The sequence below is a fragment of the Hemiscyllium ocellatum genome, chromosome 45 (assembly GCF_020745735.1).
Source record: "Hemiscyllium ocellatum isolate sHemOce1 chromosome 45, sHemOce1.pat.X.cur, whole genome shotgun sequence".
In the NCBI taxonomy this organism is placed as follows: Eukaryota; Metazoa; Chordata; class Chondrichthyes; order Orectolobiformes; family Hemiscylliidae; genus Hemiscyllium; species Hemiscyllium ocellatum.
This window is the reverse complement of record NC_083445.1, coordinates 10,364,700-10,382,915: the sequence shown is the minus strand read 5'-3', so window position 1 is coordinate 10,382,915 and position 18,216 is coordinate 10,364,700. Positions and strand designations below refer to the sequence as shown.

At 48.6% G+C, this 18,216-nt stretch overlaps 1 protein-coding gene across 3 annotated transcripts in view; it reads right to left on the bottom strand.

Moving 5' to 3' along the window:
- The window catches only part of znf653 (zinc finger protein 653), a 31,612-nt gene extending 14,608 nt beyond the window's left edge, over positions 1–17,004 (bottom strand). For 2 of the 3 annotated variants that reach the window (XM_060855096.1, XM_060855098.1), the window contains exons 1-4: positions 16,688–17,004; positions 9,955–10,004; positions 4,252–5,172; positions 1,581–1,665 (exon numbers count right to left, since the gene is read on the bottom strand). In XM_060855096.1, coding sequence (XP_060711079.1) covers positions 1,581–1,665; positions 4,252–5,172; positions 9,955–10,004; positions 16,688–16,980 — 1,349 coding nt within the window. In that variant the 5' untranslated portion in view covers positions 16,981–17,004. The remainder of the gene's footprint in view (positions 1–1,580; positions 1,666–4,251; positions 5,173–9,954; positions 10,005–16,687) is intronic. The other variant, XM_060855097.1, reaches the window with a different exon arrangement.
- Between the last annotated feature and the right edge of the window lie 1,212 nt (positions 17,005–18,216).

Here is an 18,216-nt window from a genome sequence, read left to right as displayed (position 1 = left end):
TGGCAACATCAGGGATAAACAGGAGGACCCTAGCCAGGAAGACGTACATGCAACATTTGAGAGCATCAAGTCCTACTGTCTATCAGTCTGCAGAGTCTTCTGTAGACCTATGCTCACCATCACCTTCAGGTAAGAGGGACACAATGCTGTGTATCAAGGGCTTCACGAAAGGTACTCCTGTTTCTCCGATGTCCAGTGGGCGATTCCATACCAGATGGTACAACAATGTACAATTGATATTTGTTTCGGAGCTTCACATCCCCAAGACAGCGGGATCAACTGCCCCCCTGCTACCTGCTCAATTCAGAATGCTGCATTTACTCTGGTCTCCCAACTATATCAAAGATTTTATGAAACTTGACAGGGCTCAGAAAAGAGTTACAAGGATGTTGCCAGGGTTGGAGAGTTTGAGCCACAGGGAGAGGCCGAATCGGCTGGGGCTGTTTTCCCTGGAGCTTTGGAGGCTGAGGGATGACCACAGGAGGTTTATAAAATCATGAAGAGCACAGACAGGGTGAATAGCCAAGGTCTTTTTCCCAGGGTAGGGGAGTCCAAAATGAGATAACATAGGTTGAAGGTGAGGGGGGAAATATTTAAAAGGAACCTGAGGGATAACTTTTTCATGCAGAGGGTGGTGCGTGTATGGAATGAGCTGCCAGAGGTAGTGGTGAAGGCTGGTACAATTATAGCATTTAAAAAGGCATCTGGATAGGTACACGAATAAGGAAGGTTTAAAGACTATGGGCCAAATAAAGTCACACAGATGTACGGCACAGAGAGAGATTAGATTAGATTAGATTAGATTAGATTAGACTTACAGTGTGGAAACAGGCCCTTCGGCCCAACAAGTCCACACCGACCCGCCGAAGCGCAACCCACCCATACCCCTACATTTACCCCTTACCTAACACTACGGGCAATTTAGCTTGGCCAATTCACCTGACCCGCACATCTTTGGACTGTGGGAGGAAACCGGAGCACCCGGAGGAAACCCACGCAGACACGGGGAGAACGTGCAAACTCCACACAGTCAGTCGCCTGAGTCGGGAATTGAACCCGGGTCTACAGGCGCTGTGAGGCAGCAGTGCTAACCACTGTGCCACCGTGCCGCCCATCCTTTGGTCCAACTCGTCCATGCTGATCAGATATCCTAACCTAAACCAGTTCCATTTGCCAGCACTTGGCCCATATCCCTCTCAACCCTTCCTATTCATATACCCATCCAGATGCCTTTCAAATGTTATAATTGTACCAGCCTCCACCACTTCCTCGGGCAGCTCATTCCAAAGATTAATTTAGGACATCTGGTCAGCATGGATGAGTTGGACTGAAGGGTCTATTTTGTGCTGTACAACTGTGACTCAATGAGTCACATGCAAAGATTACCAACATATTCCTGAATTCTTAGAATAGCAATTCATGCCATTTCAACCTGCCTTACCTTGGAAGATACAAACAAATACTTTAGAAAGAAGTACCAGCCGACAGACAGAAGCACAGGAGATTATTGGGAATCAGGAGTCCTCAGTATGAAGGCTAAACCCCATGTCCCACCACACAAGCTTTAACCAAACACTCACTTGTGTGGCGTTTTCTGTGCAGCTTCCTTTGGTTCAGTCGCCGGCAACGCAGAGTCATCGATGACTGTTCTCTCTCCTATCACACCTGCATCAGTAAAGAACAAAGCTTCTGTCACCATGAACCGTCACCAATTTGATCGGAAAGCAGAAGTGCATTCAAGAGGCCACTGAAAATAAGTTGTTGTTACAGCAAGGAGGTACGACTATCCAGTCAGAGTCATAGAGATGTACAGCACAGAAACAGACCCTTCAGTCCAACCTGTCCATGCCGACCAGATATCCCAACCCAATCTAGTCCCACCTGACAGCACCCGGCCCATATCCCTCCAAACCCTTCCTATTCATATACCCATCCAAATGACTCTTAAATGTTGTAATTGTACCAGCCTCCACCACTTCCTCTGGCAGCTCATTCCATACGCGTACCACCCTCTGCATGAAAAAGTTGCCCCTTAGGTCCCTTTTATATCTTTCCCCTCTCACCCTAAACCTATGCCCTCTAGTTCTGGACTCCCCGACCCCAGGGAAAAGACTTTGCCTATTTATCCTATCCATGCCCCTCATAATTTTGTAAACCTCTAAGGTCACCCCTCAGCCTCCGACACTCCAGGGAAAACAGCCCCAGCCTGTTCAGCCTCTCCCTGTAGCTCAGATCCTCCAACCTTGGCAATGCCCTTGTAAATCTTTTCTGAACCCTTTCAAGTTTCACAATATCTTTCCGATAGGAAGGAGACCAGAATTGCACGCAATATTCCAACAGTGGCCTAACCAATGTCCTGTACAGCCGCAACATTACCTCCTAATTGCTGTACTCAATACTCTGACCAATAAAAAAAAGCATACCAAACACCTCCTTCACTATCCTATCTACCTGTGACTCCACTTTCAAAGAGCTATGAACCTGCACAACAAGGTCTCTTTGTTCAGCAACACTCCCTAGGACTTTACCATTAAGTGTATAAGTCCTGCTAAGATTTGCTTTCCCAAAATGCAGCACCTCGCATTTATCTGAATTAAACTCCATCTGCCACTTCTCAGCCCATTGGCCCAAAGGAGAAAGTCTTATTGGTCCAGAGTTCAGCAGACTTCAGGTCCTGTGGTCTGTTTCCATGCTGCACATCTCTATGAATTTTATGACTCTACACATCATTCTAACCAATGTAGGCAAGCATGCCGAATGCCTTCTTCAGCACCCTGCCTACCTGCGGCTCTCCTTTCAAGGAACTGTGCACCTGCAACCTGGGATCACTGTTCGGCAATGTTAACTGAGAAGCTGCTGCATCCTCTGCAGACTGCAGTGGAGTATGACTGTGCTAACAGTCCGAGGCTAGTAACAGCAGAGTCAAACGCACGTGGCAAGATAGCATTTTGCTATGAACTTAAACTACACTTCCAAGAGACGGTGAGCGCATGCCGAGTGTGAGGCCACAAACTGCATTCAGCAAGTTTTCCCTGAATGTTTTACGCTATTTCTGCTGCTTCAATGTTAAAAGTTAGTCCTTGGCAAGATAGTAAGCTATAAACAATAGACTGAGTGCTTCATACATTTGGCCTGACCTTGCAATGGACCATCTACATGATATGCAATGCAATGTCTACAAGTCAGATCAGACCTTCAGGAGGTTAGTGCAACATGTGGATGGCAAACAACCCATTTTTATTCCAAACAAGAAACTGAAGATGAGAAGAGGTTGGGTGGAAACTGGTATTCCTCCTTTTTTTTTGGCATCACCAGGGGTGCTCATGTTTTTAGAAACTGCACTCGTCTGAAACAGGCAGCAGTACAGAATTTCAGGGTTTGACCAGCTCAAGACCACTATGATTTAGAACCTTTCTAACCAAAAATTGTTTAGCACTGTCACGTACAAATGAAAGTACTCCCAGAGTTAAATGTGAAGCAATGTTCATTTTACATCACTAGTGCAGGTTTGACTGAGAATCTGCCTCTAATAAAACCCATCGAGTTGCAATAATGTTGGGTAGACTACGATTAGATTACTTAGTGTGGAAACAGGCCTTTCGGCCCAGCAAGTCCACACCAACCCGCCGAAGCGCAACCCACCCACACCCCTACATTTACCCCTTACCTAACACTACGGGCAATTTAGCATGGCCAATTCACCTGACCCGCACATCTTTGGACTGTGGGAGGAAACCGGAGCACCCGGAGGAAACCCACGCAGACACGGGGAGAACGTGCAAATTCCACACAGTCACTCGTCTGAGTCGGGAACTGAATCCGGCTCTCAGGCGCTGTGAGGCAGCAGTGCTAACCACTGTGCCCACATTATATGGTCCAACATATAATGACTCCCTTCACACTATTCCATTATGCACTTCCAGAACAGGAGCACCACTCAATTGGGTTGCGATAGTTCAATTAAGAATGAACCTTAAAGCATAGACACATCCAGTCTTTCAACACTACGAGGTACCCAAGTCTGCAACGCCTTTGCAATGATTAGACTTATTAACAAAACAATTTGCATAACTCATGATTTTGGTAGAGGGAAAAAAAAACATTAAACGCTCCCAAAAATATTCAGCAATATCAGGAAGAGGAAAGTCACCAGCAATTCCTGTAACCAGCAGTACTAATTACGTGGTTGGGTGGGGACAAAGGGAAGGCCAAATAACGAAACCCCAGAGAAACAAAAAATAAAACCTTTACCTGGATGCTCGCTCCATTCTGTGCCTTCAGTCTGTCCCGTAATGGTATAACATTCACCCACTGGATTCACGTAAGTTAATTGCTCGGAAAAAGTACACGTCATCTCCTCGTACTCAGCGGGGTTTACTGGCTGCGCAGTGTCCAAAGGTACTTGGCCGAACTCTGACTCTGTGATGCTGGTGATCTCCGAACTCTGCACTGTGGAAAGCTGCACAGTTACAGGACAGTTGGCAGTTAAGGAGCTCAGTGCATCTTTCTCAACGGTCTGCGGTACATTAGCTAGCGCTGGCAGCTCTGCTGGCAATGCCAGATGGTCTTCCCCATTAGAGCTCTTGCACGGTGACGGAACTCGACATGGCGAGGCCAGCTCACCAACCTCAGTACCGTGGCTGTCTTCATTTTTGTCTGCCGCTTCGTTAGGTTTGCCCCCTGAACTCAAGACTTTGGCGTTCACGCCACCTTCTTTGCTTGCAGTGTCATAAACGGAGTCACTGGCATCAACATCAATGAGTTTCACGTTGAAATATTCCTCAAACTTCTGCTCGGAGTCAGACCCGTCACAGGTGGAAGTGTCCGATTCGCACTTCATGTACAATTCATTAGACTGTCCCGGCTTCCGTCTGGCTGTGCCTCTCTTCCCTTTCCTCACCTTTTTGGTCGCTGGATGGTGCTGTTGTCTCTGGGTTTCCTCCGCCACACTGTCCTTGGCGGCAGGTTCAGCGTCCGGGCTGTGGCAGTTCTTCTGGACAGGCTCTAAGCACTGCAAGTACTGGTGACCTGCTTCACACTGCCACACAATGGCCACTGAGCACTCACACACTCGCTGCAGTTCGTAGAGCACGGGCTCCTGTTTGCACGTCTGCTTATGATGCTCGTACCACACCACCAGAGTCTTCAGTGAACTAACTGCTTGTTTCTTGACTGTGGGTGAAACAGAAAAATTGTTATCACTTCACAGTTAAACCCAAATTGCTTGTGGCATTGCCTATAGTGAAGTAGATGAAAACCATTTTCCTACATAATGACAAATTAGGAGACCCCCACAAAGTTGCTCCACAGAGCACTCCAGCCTACAACTGCAAAAAAAAGCTGAAATAAATCGACTGGGACAACACATCCATCCTAGGGCAAGCCAAACAGAGACACGCTCGAGAATTCCTCGAAGCATAGAGTTCCGGTTGGAATGCTATCAACAAACACATCGAGTTAGACCCTATCTACCACACCAAGGAATAAAACAGGAAATGGCAGCACCATAGGAAATGTCGTCACCACAGGAAGTGACATCACCACCCCAAAGAAACCCAAACTTATAAATAGAAAGCAGGCATCATCAGCAGTGCTTCGCCCGGAGGCCCACTGAAGATGTTACCTAATAGGGTGACGAAACGTCTGGAAATGAACCTTCCAACTCAGCGAGCAAACCTACATCCAAAACCTCAACCTGAGCTACAAATCTTCTCAAAACTTGCTAAATCACATACAACAATAAAGGCTGGCAGGAAACTGTGATGAACAATTCTGACAAGAGGAAACTAATAGTTGGTATCATTGAAGTACTTGGCCCAAGTTACATGCTTAATTCATAGAAGTGGTATCCCAACTTCTCTTGAAGACACTGATATCTGCTGTGAAGCAGTTTCATAAACACTACTCCTGCAGAACTTGGCCCAAGTCATCATTTCACAACTCAGCCAAAATTCTGCTCTTACTCGGTGGTCAAAGACAGGCTGCTGCACAGAAATCAGAAACAATAACCATGACCAATTTGGTGTGCCTCTGACAAGCAGCACAGAATCATGCAGAGAGAAATCACACAATTCAGATAAGTAGTGTAGGGATTGGACCCAGGACTTCCTGTTTCTACGTCAAAGCTAATTAAGCCTGTGAAAGGAGCGAGGAATCAACCACAGTTTCCTAATGGTGCATCATAACTAACCAAAGTGTGCTCAGCTATGTTAACACAGTGCAAGGTTCTAAACTCACTCTCACTTCAGGGTTTTCAACCCCAAACTCTTAAAGCCAAAGTTATTACATGAGTTTAATAATCAAATATCTTCAAGGTTAATTTATTATATACAGTTACAAGTTGTTCTGCTTTAACACGCATTTCATCATTGCGAATGGATTATGAAGCAACTGACGAAATGTGGAAATTGTTTGGGTAATGTGAACTTTCTACTCAACTGATTTAGCGACTTTCTATAAGGTGATTTACTATAGCACGAGGAATACAACTGTTGCGTTATAGCAGAATGACCTGCACCCTGGCCATTTGAAGTTAAATGAAAATTTTAAAGAAAATAAGTCTTCCTTTTTCCCACTAGGTCTCGAGGTAAACAGACTGGCAGACTACACCTGACAAGGGATACAAACAAATGAGAATGTGTTTCATTTCCCACCATCGATTCCCTCACTTCTGTGAGCACAATCTTCACTTGTATATATTTCCAAAAAGTACCCTAGAATCACTGAATCACAAAATCGCTACAGTCTGGAAGCAGGTCATTTGGCCCATTGAGTCCATACCAACCCTCTGAGGAGCATCCCACGCAGACCCTCCCCCCTTCCCTATCCCTGTAACCCTGCACTGCCCATGGCTAATCCACCTAGCCTGCATATTCCTGGTCACTACAGGGCATCTTTAGCATGGCCAATCCACCTAATCTGTGAGAAGAAACCACAGCACCCAGAGGAAACCCATGTAAACATGGGGAGAATGTACCAACTTTATACAAACAGGCTGGAATCCAACCTGGCACTGTGAGGTAGCATGCTAACACATTAAGGCGAAAGTGAGGACTACAGATGCTGGAGTACCAGAGTTGAAAAATGCGGTACTGGAAAAACACAGCAGGCCAGGCAGCATCCAAGGAGCAGGAGAATCGACAGGAAGGAGGGCTTATGCCTGAAACGTCGATTCTCCTGCTCCTCGGATGCTGCCTGGCCGGTTGTGTTTTCCCAGCACATTTTTCAACTCTGCTAACACACTAAGCCACCATGCAAACCCCAACAATGCAAGGTGATTTCTAGAAATTGTCTAAAATGTAGCATAGCACTTTAGCAAAGGTTCTGAAATGCACAGCTGGGCCTCAAACATAAGAATCTAGACTTCTGCAACAATATATGTTTAAGAACATAATGAAAGGCAAGATTTCTAATGTGATAGATTAGAGTGGTGCTGGAAAAGCACTATCCAAGGAGGAGGAAAAAAAAAAATCGACGTTTCAGGCAAAAGTCCCTAATCAGGAATCACTTCAAACCAGCACAACCCTAATCTTGACTCTGATTCCAGCATCTGCAGTCCTCACTTGCACACTTTCTAATGTGATATCCTAGCCTACACACAGAGCTATTCTTGTCTTTATTTACAGAGAGGAGGATTTACTCAGTTCTCTCATGTCACAAATTCACATCAGAAAGACACAGATGTGCAAGTGAGGATTTGGTGAAACACTACTGCACAATGCCAGAGACAAACAGTTAAACAAACAATATCGAAGGACTAAAATTGTGTGGCTTGTGAATTCATCGTTTCCTTCACAGTATGGGATGGTGTTCAGGACCAAAACAACAAGGTGAAAGCCTCAAGCTGTGCAAAGGAAAACACTATGAGTTGAGCAAGTTTTATCCAACAGACCAGTGGGATTTGCTCCAGTCATTATGTTCAGCAGAACTTCTTTCACTTCTACTGTTCACGAGAACCCCAAGATACACTAACATTGCTGGAAGTTACTCAGGGAAACTTCCTCACACAGAGGCGGTACAAAAGTGTTAATGGCACTGATCCAGGAATCCCGAACAAAAGGCTAATATCACGGCAATACGGGTTGAAATCCTGCCAGCACAAGTGGGGAAATCGGAATCCAATAGGAATCGGGAATAAAAAGCTGGGTCAATGATGGACCATATAACCACTGTCAATTCTTACAAAATCCCATTTGGTTCATTAACGTCTTTTAGACAAGGAAATCTGCCATCCTTAATCAGAACCACAGCAGTGTGGCTGACTCTTAACCGTCCTCCAGCCTAGCCACATGTCATGAATAGATGGGAAATAAATAGTTTGTTCCATGCCTTCGCAGAAGCAGCTGGAGAAAATCACGTAGATAGAGTTATCGTTTCACATCCTCTTCTCAGGAGGATTGCAATTTTCTATGTGGCATTATCAGCTTAAAGTGGGGTGGCCATTTCACCCAAAGTGCATCTTGGGCCTGGCCAATTTTCTCAAAGGAAGATTGTCACTTTTATGAGCAGGCTCCTCCGCCTCTATTACAGAGGAGAAGACCTGAAGAAACTGGCCTCACACAAGCATTGATTGACATCAGCTGCGTCGGCTGAGCAAAGAGTGACATTTTATTGTGAAAACAAAATATGGCAACGTTGTGCAATCGATTATAACATTTCTGACTGCAATGTTAACACTCCTCCCTTCTTTCTACAATAGCACTATACCAATATCCTTTAACACCCAATGTTGATAAGCCACAACATACTGAAAAACAGGTCATGTAACACATGGGCACATTTTGAATGCAACCATAACACACTCACCCAAATTAGGTGACTTAGCGGTAATTGTCACTAGACTAGTGATCCAGCCACACAAGCCAATGCTCTGGAAAGAGAGGTTCAAATCTCAAAGTTTAAACAGAATTAATTTTTAAAAAGTTTGGATGGTAGATGATTTTCAGTCATGGCATTCATGAACCCCATCTGGTCTACATGCAATTCAAGACCCACAACAATGGCACTGACTCCTAACAGTTTGCTAAAGTAATTAGGGATGGGGAATAATTGTTGGCTTCATCAGCAATGCTCACATCCCATTGATGAATAAAAGAAAAATTATGCACATAGCAGATTATATCAGAAAGAGACCCTGCCAAGGGTAGAATCACAGAATCCCATTGGAAACAGGCCACTCAGCACATTAAGTTTCACCAACCCTCTAAAGAGCATCTCACACCGACCCACACCCCCTTACCTTATCCCTGTAACCCCACATTTCCCATGGTTAACACCTAGCCTGAACATCCCTAGACACCAGGCAATTGCTCAGGGCCAACCTACCTAACCTGCACAGCTTTGACTGTGGGAGGAAACTGGAGCACCAGCAGGAAACACAGACAAACACGGGGAGAATGTGCAAACTCCATACAGTCAGTCACCCAAGGCTGGATTTGAACCCAGGTCCCTGGCACTGAGAGGCAGCAGTGCTAATTACGGAGCCAAAGAATTCTACAGGGTGACCAGTTTACCAACTTCCAGAATGTTTTGTACCAATTTGTTTGAGCTAACGTGAGACGCTAACACATCTGGATTTGGGAAATCCCATCTGAGATATTCTAGTCTGATGGTTCAAGCATTGTAAACTGACTGAATGAAAACTCAAAGTTGGAAAATGCTGCATTTTTGCAAAATTTGTGTGAAGGACTGGAAACTCGGCTCAGCATATTTTAAATGCAGGCAGAAAACTAGTGCTAAACATTCCTCGATTCATTGCCAGTGAATGCCAATGGAAGTATAAAATTGATTTTCTCAACTTTATATACATGCCAATTTCAGTAAAAATTAACTGAAGTAAAAAGATATACCCCCGGCGATTAATGCTGCAAATGCCATGCTAAGTAGCTATACTGAGCTTCAATTTGCATTGATATCACTGAGAAACATCCTCCCACAGCTAATCAACAGGCTTACCTTTTTGTGAGGAATTAATTTTCGAGTTCTGTTCCTCTGCACCGGATTTGCTATAATGAAATAAAAATGGTTATGAAGGCAGAGCATCTTTCACTGTTCTTGCACGTAGTAATTCATTATCCTGACTACAGCAATGCAGATATTGTGCATACTAAAAATCTGAAATACAATCCAAACACTCAGTAGATGAGGGGGCATTTGCAGCGTTAACACTTCAGATCAATGGCCTGTTCTGATCCAAGGTCATCAAGCAGAAATGTTAACCCTGTTCTTCATCCCACAGGTGCTCAGACCTCAGTAATGTCCAATATATTCTCTCTCTTAAAAGATTTCACCTCACATATTGTGTAATGATTACATTGTTGAGCTAAACAAGCGTGGGGACTTTACCACACAACTTGATGGCACGGTGGTTAGCAGTGCTGCCTCACAGCATCAAGGACACGGGTTCGATTCCACCCTCAGGTAACTGAGGGATCTCCTCACAGATATTCCCATGTCAGCATGGATTTCCTCCAGGTGCTCTGATTTCCTCCCACTGTCTAAAGATGTGCACGTTAGGGTGGATTGGCCATGCTAAATTACCCATAGTGTTCAGGGATGTGCAGGCTAAGTAGATTAGCCCGAGAAATGCAGGGTTACAGGGATTTGTTTTTTTTTGGGGGGGGGGGGGGGAATTAAAGGGGTCAGTGTGGACTGGATTCCCACTCCATAGGGTTTCTATGAACAATGTCAAAGAATACCAACTACACATTAAGTGCAGTGATTGCCTGGAGGGAAATCAATGGCCCGGGAAGACCATGCCAATCTCACCATTACATCAGTGCTGTTTGAGTCATTGCGGAATACTCAAAACACTAAACAGATGCAATGAAAATTTCAAATGCCCTGCAAAGATATCAGCTCAACCCATATGCCAGTGTTGGCATTGATGTTATTAATTGGCGACAAGATTTCCGTAAACTTCAGCAGCCAATGTAAATTACCTTTTACAACTGTGACAGCTGCAAAATTTACCTATTCATCTTATATTCAACATCTGCAAACAGATCATGTATGGATGGAGTTGGCAGACAGTCCGGATCGAGGGGACAAGAACAGGCTATGCTTGAAACAAAAGTGAGCCTAAGTACAGTGGTTCCCAAAGTACTGCATGGGGCAAACCCATCTTCATTCCAACAGGCAGCACCAACAAACCAATAGCAAATGTTTTCTCTAAAAATATCAATATTAGTTGATTGCCCAAGTTTGGCGATCTGGAAACCAGACATTATTGTCAAGGATGACCGGTCTGCTGGTCCCAGAAGACTGGAAGCATGGAGGAAGGTTTAAAAAAAAAAGGACAAGCAGGATGCACTGTCTACGGACTGAATCAGAATCCACTGCAATGCTTTAACATCTGTATTACCCCTTCCCAAAGTCTTCCCCCATCTCCAAGCATAAAGTTGTCTGTTCGATCAGTAAACAATCCTAAATCTAGGAAAATCCAAAATTCGGCATAGCCTGACAGTCGTGATTGACTCAAGAAGTTAACTTGATTTCTCAGTCTATAAGGGCCGCAGAACTGCAGAGTATTTCCAGACTTTTCTGCCTCTAACCAGTTTAAGAACATAAGAACTAGGAGCAGGCCATTCAGCCCCTCAAGCCTCCATTTAATACGATCTTGGCTGATTTCATCTTGGTCTCATCACCACTTGACTGCCCACGCTCCATAATCTTTTGACCCATTTTACTAATTAAAACTCTCTCCCCTCAAAACGTAGTGTGCCCAACCATCTACTGCACAACATCCAACTACACTCAGGTCGATTTCCCTTCATGATGTCCTCCAGTAGACAGCTCTTTTAGCTTTTCAGTTTTGATCACATGGTCAGAATACTGACATTCTCTTCTGAAGGATGTCATCTTTTTGAGTGTTCTTTTTGGCCTTCAAGTTAATTTGTTTTAGGGTCTGTACATGGACGCTTATTTATGCATCATTGTGCAGTATCCACAGTATTTCATTCTTGTAAATTGATAAGGAGTAAGTATCACTTTGATGACATTAATTGCATAGGAAAACATTTTCATTTTTTTTACAACTTTGGCAGAGTCAAAGTCTTCTAACCATCCACAAGGTGTATGATTATTTACTGAATTAAACCCAAAATGTTACTCCTTCAATAATCTGAATGATACAGGTCCTTCCCCAGATGCCCAATCTTTGTAGGTGAATTGAAACAGAATATTCAATCATAAAGGACAAGTAAACCCCCAAACAATGCATTCAACAACAAAAATGTGAAGGACAGAAGACCCAGACCACATCACCAATACATGAATAAAGATCTATAATTTAATTATAATTATCATTTTTATTCATAGCATCCCAAGGTTTCAGCCTAGAGTTCACGAGTTAACCCAAGTTGATATACCAGTCTGGTACTAAGGTGGTTCCACATTATCTCATAAGTTTTTAACCTGAAGCATAACGTGCCTTTTGAGATGAGCACAGGTAGTTCCAAAATAAACAGGGGAACTCTCCAACATTCTGCCCATCATTCAGCCCTTAACCGACATCGAAAACTCATGCCTTGTTCTGCTTTCAGAAGGGCTTTGCTAAAATGGCGAGAAGTCCAGCAAACATGTCACTCCAATGCACTTGGGGACCTTGCCGCCTTCATGACTCCACGGTGAGTTCAATGATGTTAGGGTCTCGCACCTTCTACCATGTCTTTCTCACCACCCCACCCAACCCACATCCAGCAGGCCCTGTCAGCACATGGACTGCTACCGCAAAACCAAACCATTGTCAGCGACTAATGGACATTTACTCGTTCCTTTGTCTGTCCAACTGTTCTCTGTCTCTCTGGGCTCCATCTCCACCTGTCTATACCTTCCCCATTCCCCAACCCACTTTCATCATACATTCCAACATTTTCCCAATGACAATCAGCTCTGAAGGCGGCTCACTGGACCCAAAACATTGACCGTGCTTTCTCTCCACAGATGCTGCCAGACCTGCTGAGTTTTCCCAGCAATTTCTGCTTTTGGTTTGGCTTTGTTATCACAGTCTGCTATTACAAACAACCCATTGTAAGCCCCCAATTGTCCCCATCAGCAGCAACTCATTCTCCCAGGCAGACTGTTATCCACTCCTTTGTCTGTCCAATTGCTCTTCCCTCTCTTTGGGCAGTACCTCCACCTATCATTTACTCTTTAAACCCTTCACCCCCACCCAATCTTCTGCTACCATCAGCTTGAGGGGTCACTGAACCCAAGATGTTAACTCTGGTTTCTATCTTCAGATGCTGCTAGACCTGAGACTTGACGGCAATTTCTGCTTTTTAGATTTCCAATCTGTGGTGCTTCTGTCACTCCAGTCAATGTACCATCTACCACCAACATGCTGAACTGTCCTCCATATTACTGCTTAGGGAGCTACATGACACTATCAATAAAGATGTGTCTTACAAAAACACACCATCCCATTTAAAATCTAAATAAAAGTCTATACACTCCATAGCCAGCACAATCATTCTGCAATCACATCAGCCGTGGACTTATTAATAGCAGAGAAGGCTCAAGGAGTCAAACAGTTTATTCCTGCTCCCAATTTATACATAAAGCGCTCACAGTAAGAGTTCATTATACACTGATCAAGGCAGATTTCTCCATGAACAGACAACCCAAACAGTTAGCAATTCACTGTTATTTCTAACAACTGCGTAATTTAGCACATACATTTTTTATACATATGTATCATGAATGGATGTTTAGAGATGATAAAGTGTGTGCGCTCAGTCAATGCAAATATTCAAAACAAGGTTGATAAGATGTAGCATAATCAGAGACTTGGGGAAAGGTGATACAGTGATGTAGTTGCGTTTGTGCTACTGACAAGAATCAGACTTCACTGTACTGAGTCACAGTGAGTAAACTCATATGTTCACTTGTATTGCTTAATTCCTTGGAGAAAGTGAGGACTGCAGATGCTGGAGATCAGAGCTGAAAGTGTGTTGCTGGAAAAGCACAGCAGGTCAGACAGCATCCAAGGAGCAGGAGAGTCGACGTTTCGGGCATGAGCCCTTATTCAGAATTCCTGAAGAAGGGCTCAGGCCCGAAACATCGACTCTCCTGCTCCTTGGATGCTGCCTGACCTGCTGTGCTTTTGCTAAATTCCTTACCAACAGCAGAATGCCAACCACTCCTGATGGTCGCATGAGCACTGGATTTTATTGCCAACTCTAATGACAGCTTCAATACATGGTATGTCCCTCTCATTGGGGTGCCCGAATGGTACAGATACAGGCCCACTGCAACCACAACTGGCTTTGATCCCACACTGTTGGCATCATTCTGAACTTATGCTAGCCAGCTGTCTGACTTTTCTCTCGTCACTTAGCATCACCTTTAGATTATTAGTTTAACAAGTTTACACATGCATATGGAATCTCGTAGCAGATCAGCCCAAGCACTACCCATGTAAAGGTTAGCTACAGAAAAAGTAAAAGTCTGAGATGCTAGGCCATACGAAGTGAAAGCAAAGTGTAGCTATTGGTGCAAGTATTACAAATCTCTAAATAGTTTACATAGCTTAAAAGTCAATATAAATGGCCTCTCACTCCAAGGGAGAGCTTGATCTATAGCTAAAGGTTGGATGTGATGGAGGGGACGAAGATGCATGCTGGAAAATAGGTATGCAGATGAAGGAAGGAATGGGGAGTGCTTCAATTAAGTACAAGGGAGTTGGGAAGCCCCTCACCCGTGCGCGTTTGGGGGAGGGGATTTGGCAAGACTTTTACCCTTACCCCTGCAGGTGAGAGCCCCTTAAACACAGCCCTTGCGAGTCAACGTGGGAAGACCCTTACCCCTGCGGGTGAGAGCGGGAAGCCCTTTACGCAAAGCCCCTTAACCATGCGGGGAGCCTCTCGACTCCCCCGCCCCTGCGGGACAGCGCGGGGAGCCCCTTAACCCTCGCCCCTGCGGGAGTGTGTGGGAAGCCCCTTACCCCCGTCCCTGCGGGTCAGCGCGGGGAGCCCCTTACCCCCCGCCCCTGCGGGTCAGCGCGGGGAGCCCCTTAACCCCCGCCCCTGCGGGTCAGCGCGGGGAGCCCCTTAACCCCCGCCCCTGCGGGTCAGCGCGGGGAGCCCCTTACCCCCCGCCCCTGCGGGTCAGCGCGGGGAGCCCCTTACCCCCCGCCCCTGCGGGTCAGCGCGGGGAGCCCCTTACCCCCCGCCCCTGCGGGTCAGCGCGGGGAGCCCCTTACCCCCCGCCCCTGCGGGTCAGCGCGGGGAGCCCCTTACCCCCCGCCCCTGCGGGTCAGCGCGGGGAGCCCCTTACCCCCCGCCCCTGCGAATGTCTGCGGGCAGCCCCTTACCCCCCGCCCCTGCGAGTGTCTGCGGGCAGCCCCTTACCCCCCCCGCCCCTGCGGGTCAGCGCGGGCTGCCCCTTACCCCCGCCCCTGCGGGTCAGCGCGGGGAGCCCCTTCCCCCCGCCCCTGCGGGGAGCCCCTTACCCCCCGCCCCTGCGGGTCAGCGCGGGGAGCCCCTTACCCCCCGCCCCTGCGGGTCAGCGCGGGCAGCCCCTTACCCCCCGCCCCTGCGGGTCAGCGCGGGGAGCCCCTTACCCCCCGCCCCTGCGGGTCAGCGCGGGGAGCCCCTTACCCCCCGCCCCTGCGGGTCAGCGCGGGGAGCCCCTTACCCCCCGCCCCTGCGGGACAGCGCGGGAAGCCCCTTAACCCTCGCCCCTGCGGGAGTGTGTGGGAAGCCCCTTACCCCCGCCCCTGCGGGTCAGCGCGGGCAGCCCCTTACCCCCGCCCCTGCGGGTCAGCGCGGGGAGCCCCTTCCCCCCGCCTCTGCGGGGAGCCCCTTACCCCCCGCCCCTGCGGGTCAGCGCGGGGAGCCCATTACCCCCCGCCCCTGCGGGTCAGCGCGGGCAGCCCCTTACCCCCCGCCCCTGCGAGTGTCTGCGGGCAGCCCCTTACCCCCCCCGCCCCTGCGGGTCAGCGCAGGGAGCCCCTTCCCCCCGCCCCTGCGGGGAGCCCCTTACCCCCCGCCCCTGCGGGTCAGCGCGGGCAGCCCCTTACCCCCCGCCCCTGCGGGTCAGCGCGGGCAGCCCCTTACCCCCCGCCCCTGCGGGTCAGCGCGGGCAGCCCCTTACCCCCCGCCCCTGCGGGTCAGCGCGGGCAGCCCCTTACCCCCCGCCCCTGCGGGTCAGCGCGGGCAGCCCCTTACCCCCCGCCCCTGCGGGTCAGCGCGGGCAGCCCCTTACCCCCCGCCCCTGCGGGTCAGCGCGGGCAGCCCCTTACCCCCCGCCCCTGCGGGTCAGCGCGGGCAGCCCCTTACCCCCCGCCCCTGCGGGTCAGCGCGGGCAGCCCCTTACCCCCCGCCCCTGCGGGTCAGCGCGGGCAGCCCCTTAACCCCCGCCCCTGCGGGTCAGCGCGGGGAGCCCCTTAACCCCCGCCCCTGCGGGTCAGCGCGGGGAGCCCCTTAACCCCCGCCCCTGCGGGTCAGCGCGGGGAGCCCCTTAACCCCCGCCCCTGCGGGTCAGCGCGGGGAGCCCCTTACCCCCCGCCCCTGCGGGTCAGCGCGGGGAGCCCCTTACCCCCCGCCCCTGCGGGTCAGCGCGGGCAGCCCCTTACCCCCCGCCCCTGCGGGTCAGCGCGGGCAGCCCCTTACCCCCCGCCCCTGCGGGTCAGCGCGGGCAGCCCCTTACCCCCCGCCCCTGCGGGTGTGTGCGGGCAGCCCCGTACCTGTGTCGGCGGTGGTCCCGGGGCCCGCCCTGCTCCAGCTGGACCAGGTGCAGCGCCAGCCTCTTGTCGGACCAGCCGTAGCGCTCGCGGAGGGCGGCCCACACCACGTACGACTCCCCGATGTAGATCCGCCGGTTGTCGTACTTCTTGCGGCTGTTGAGGCGCCGCTGCAGCCGGTCAGTGTCACTGAGCCGCGGGCGGCCCCGGCCCCGCTTCCCCTCGCCATCCCCGGGGGGCGGCTCCGCCAAGCGCCCGGGCTCCGAGCCCACCGGCTCCTCCATCCCATCCGCCATCTCCGGACTCCTTCCCCACCCCCTCGACCCACTGCCGCTACCAGCTTCCGCTTCCGGGGGGGTCAGGGGTCATATACCCTACCAAGATGGCCGCCTCCTCGCGCCGGAAGTTGGCGTGGCCATGGCACCGGAAGTGCCCCTGTTGTGTTCTATCCAAAGCTTGAAGGAAATGAAAATTACATTAAATATCAATGTTTACCATAATAATGATTATTATAAACAATCCATGTCCAAATTCAACATGATCTGGACAATATTCAGGCTCGGGCTGACAAGGGGTGACCAACATTTATGCCACACAATGACCATTTCACCAAAATACAATATAACAACCAACCTTTGACATTCAATGGCGTTATCTTCATTGAATCCGTCAATACCAACAACCTCGTGGTTACTATTGACCAGAAACTCAACTGGACTGGCCACATAAGCACAGTCAGTGACAAAAAGAAACCTGCTGACGCTGGAATCCAAAGTAGACAGGCAGGTGGCTGGACAAACACAGCACCCGAAACGTCGGCTTCTCCACCTCCTGCTGCTGCCGGGCTTGCTGTGTTGCTCCAGCCTCCTGCCTGTCCAAATAAACACAGTGGCTACAAGACAAGATCAGAAGCTGGGAATCTTGCAGTGAATAACTCACCTCCTGACTCCCCAAAGCCTGTCCATCATCTACAAGGCACAGGTCAGGAGCGTGATAGAGTACTCACCACTTGCTTGGACAAATGCAGCTCCAAAAACACTCAACAAGCTTGATACCATCCAAGGGCAAAGTTGCCCACTTGTTTGGCACAGCATTCACAAGCATCCATTCCCTCACCACCAACACTCAGTAGTAACAGTGTGTACTATGTACAAGAAGCACTGCAGAAATTCACCAAAGATTCTCACAGACACCACCTTTCAAACTCACAACCGCTTCCACCCAGAAGGACAAGGGCAACAGATAAATGGGAACACCACCCCCTGCAAGCTCCCCTCCAAGCCACTCACCACCCTGAGTTGGCAATATATTGCCATTGCTTCTAGGCTACTGAGTCAAAATCCTGGAATTCCCTCCCTAAGGGCATTATGGGTCAACCCACAGCAGGTGGACTGCCACAATTCAAGAAAACAGCTCACCACCACCTTCACAAGGATATCTAGGGATGAGCAATAAAAAATGCTGCCCCAGCCAGCAACACCCTTGCCCCTTGAGTGAACAAAATAAAATAAAAATAAAATACATTTTCCAAA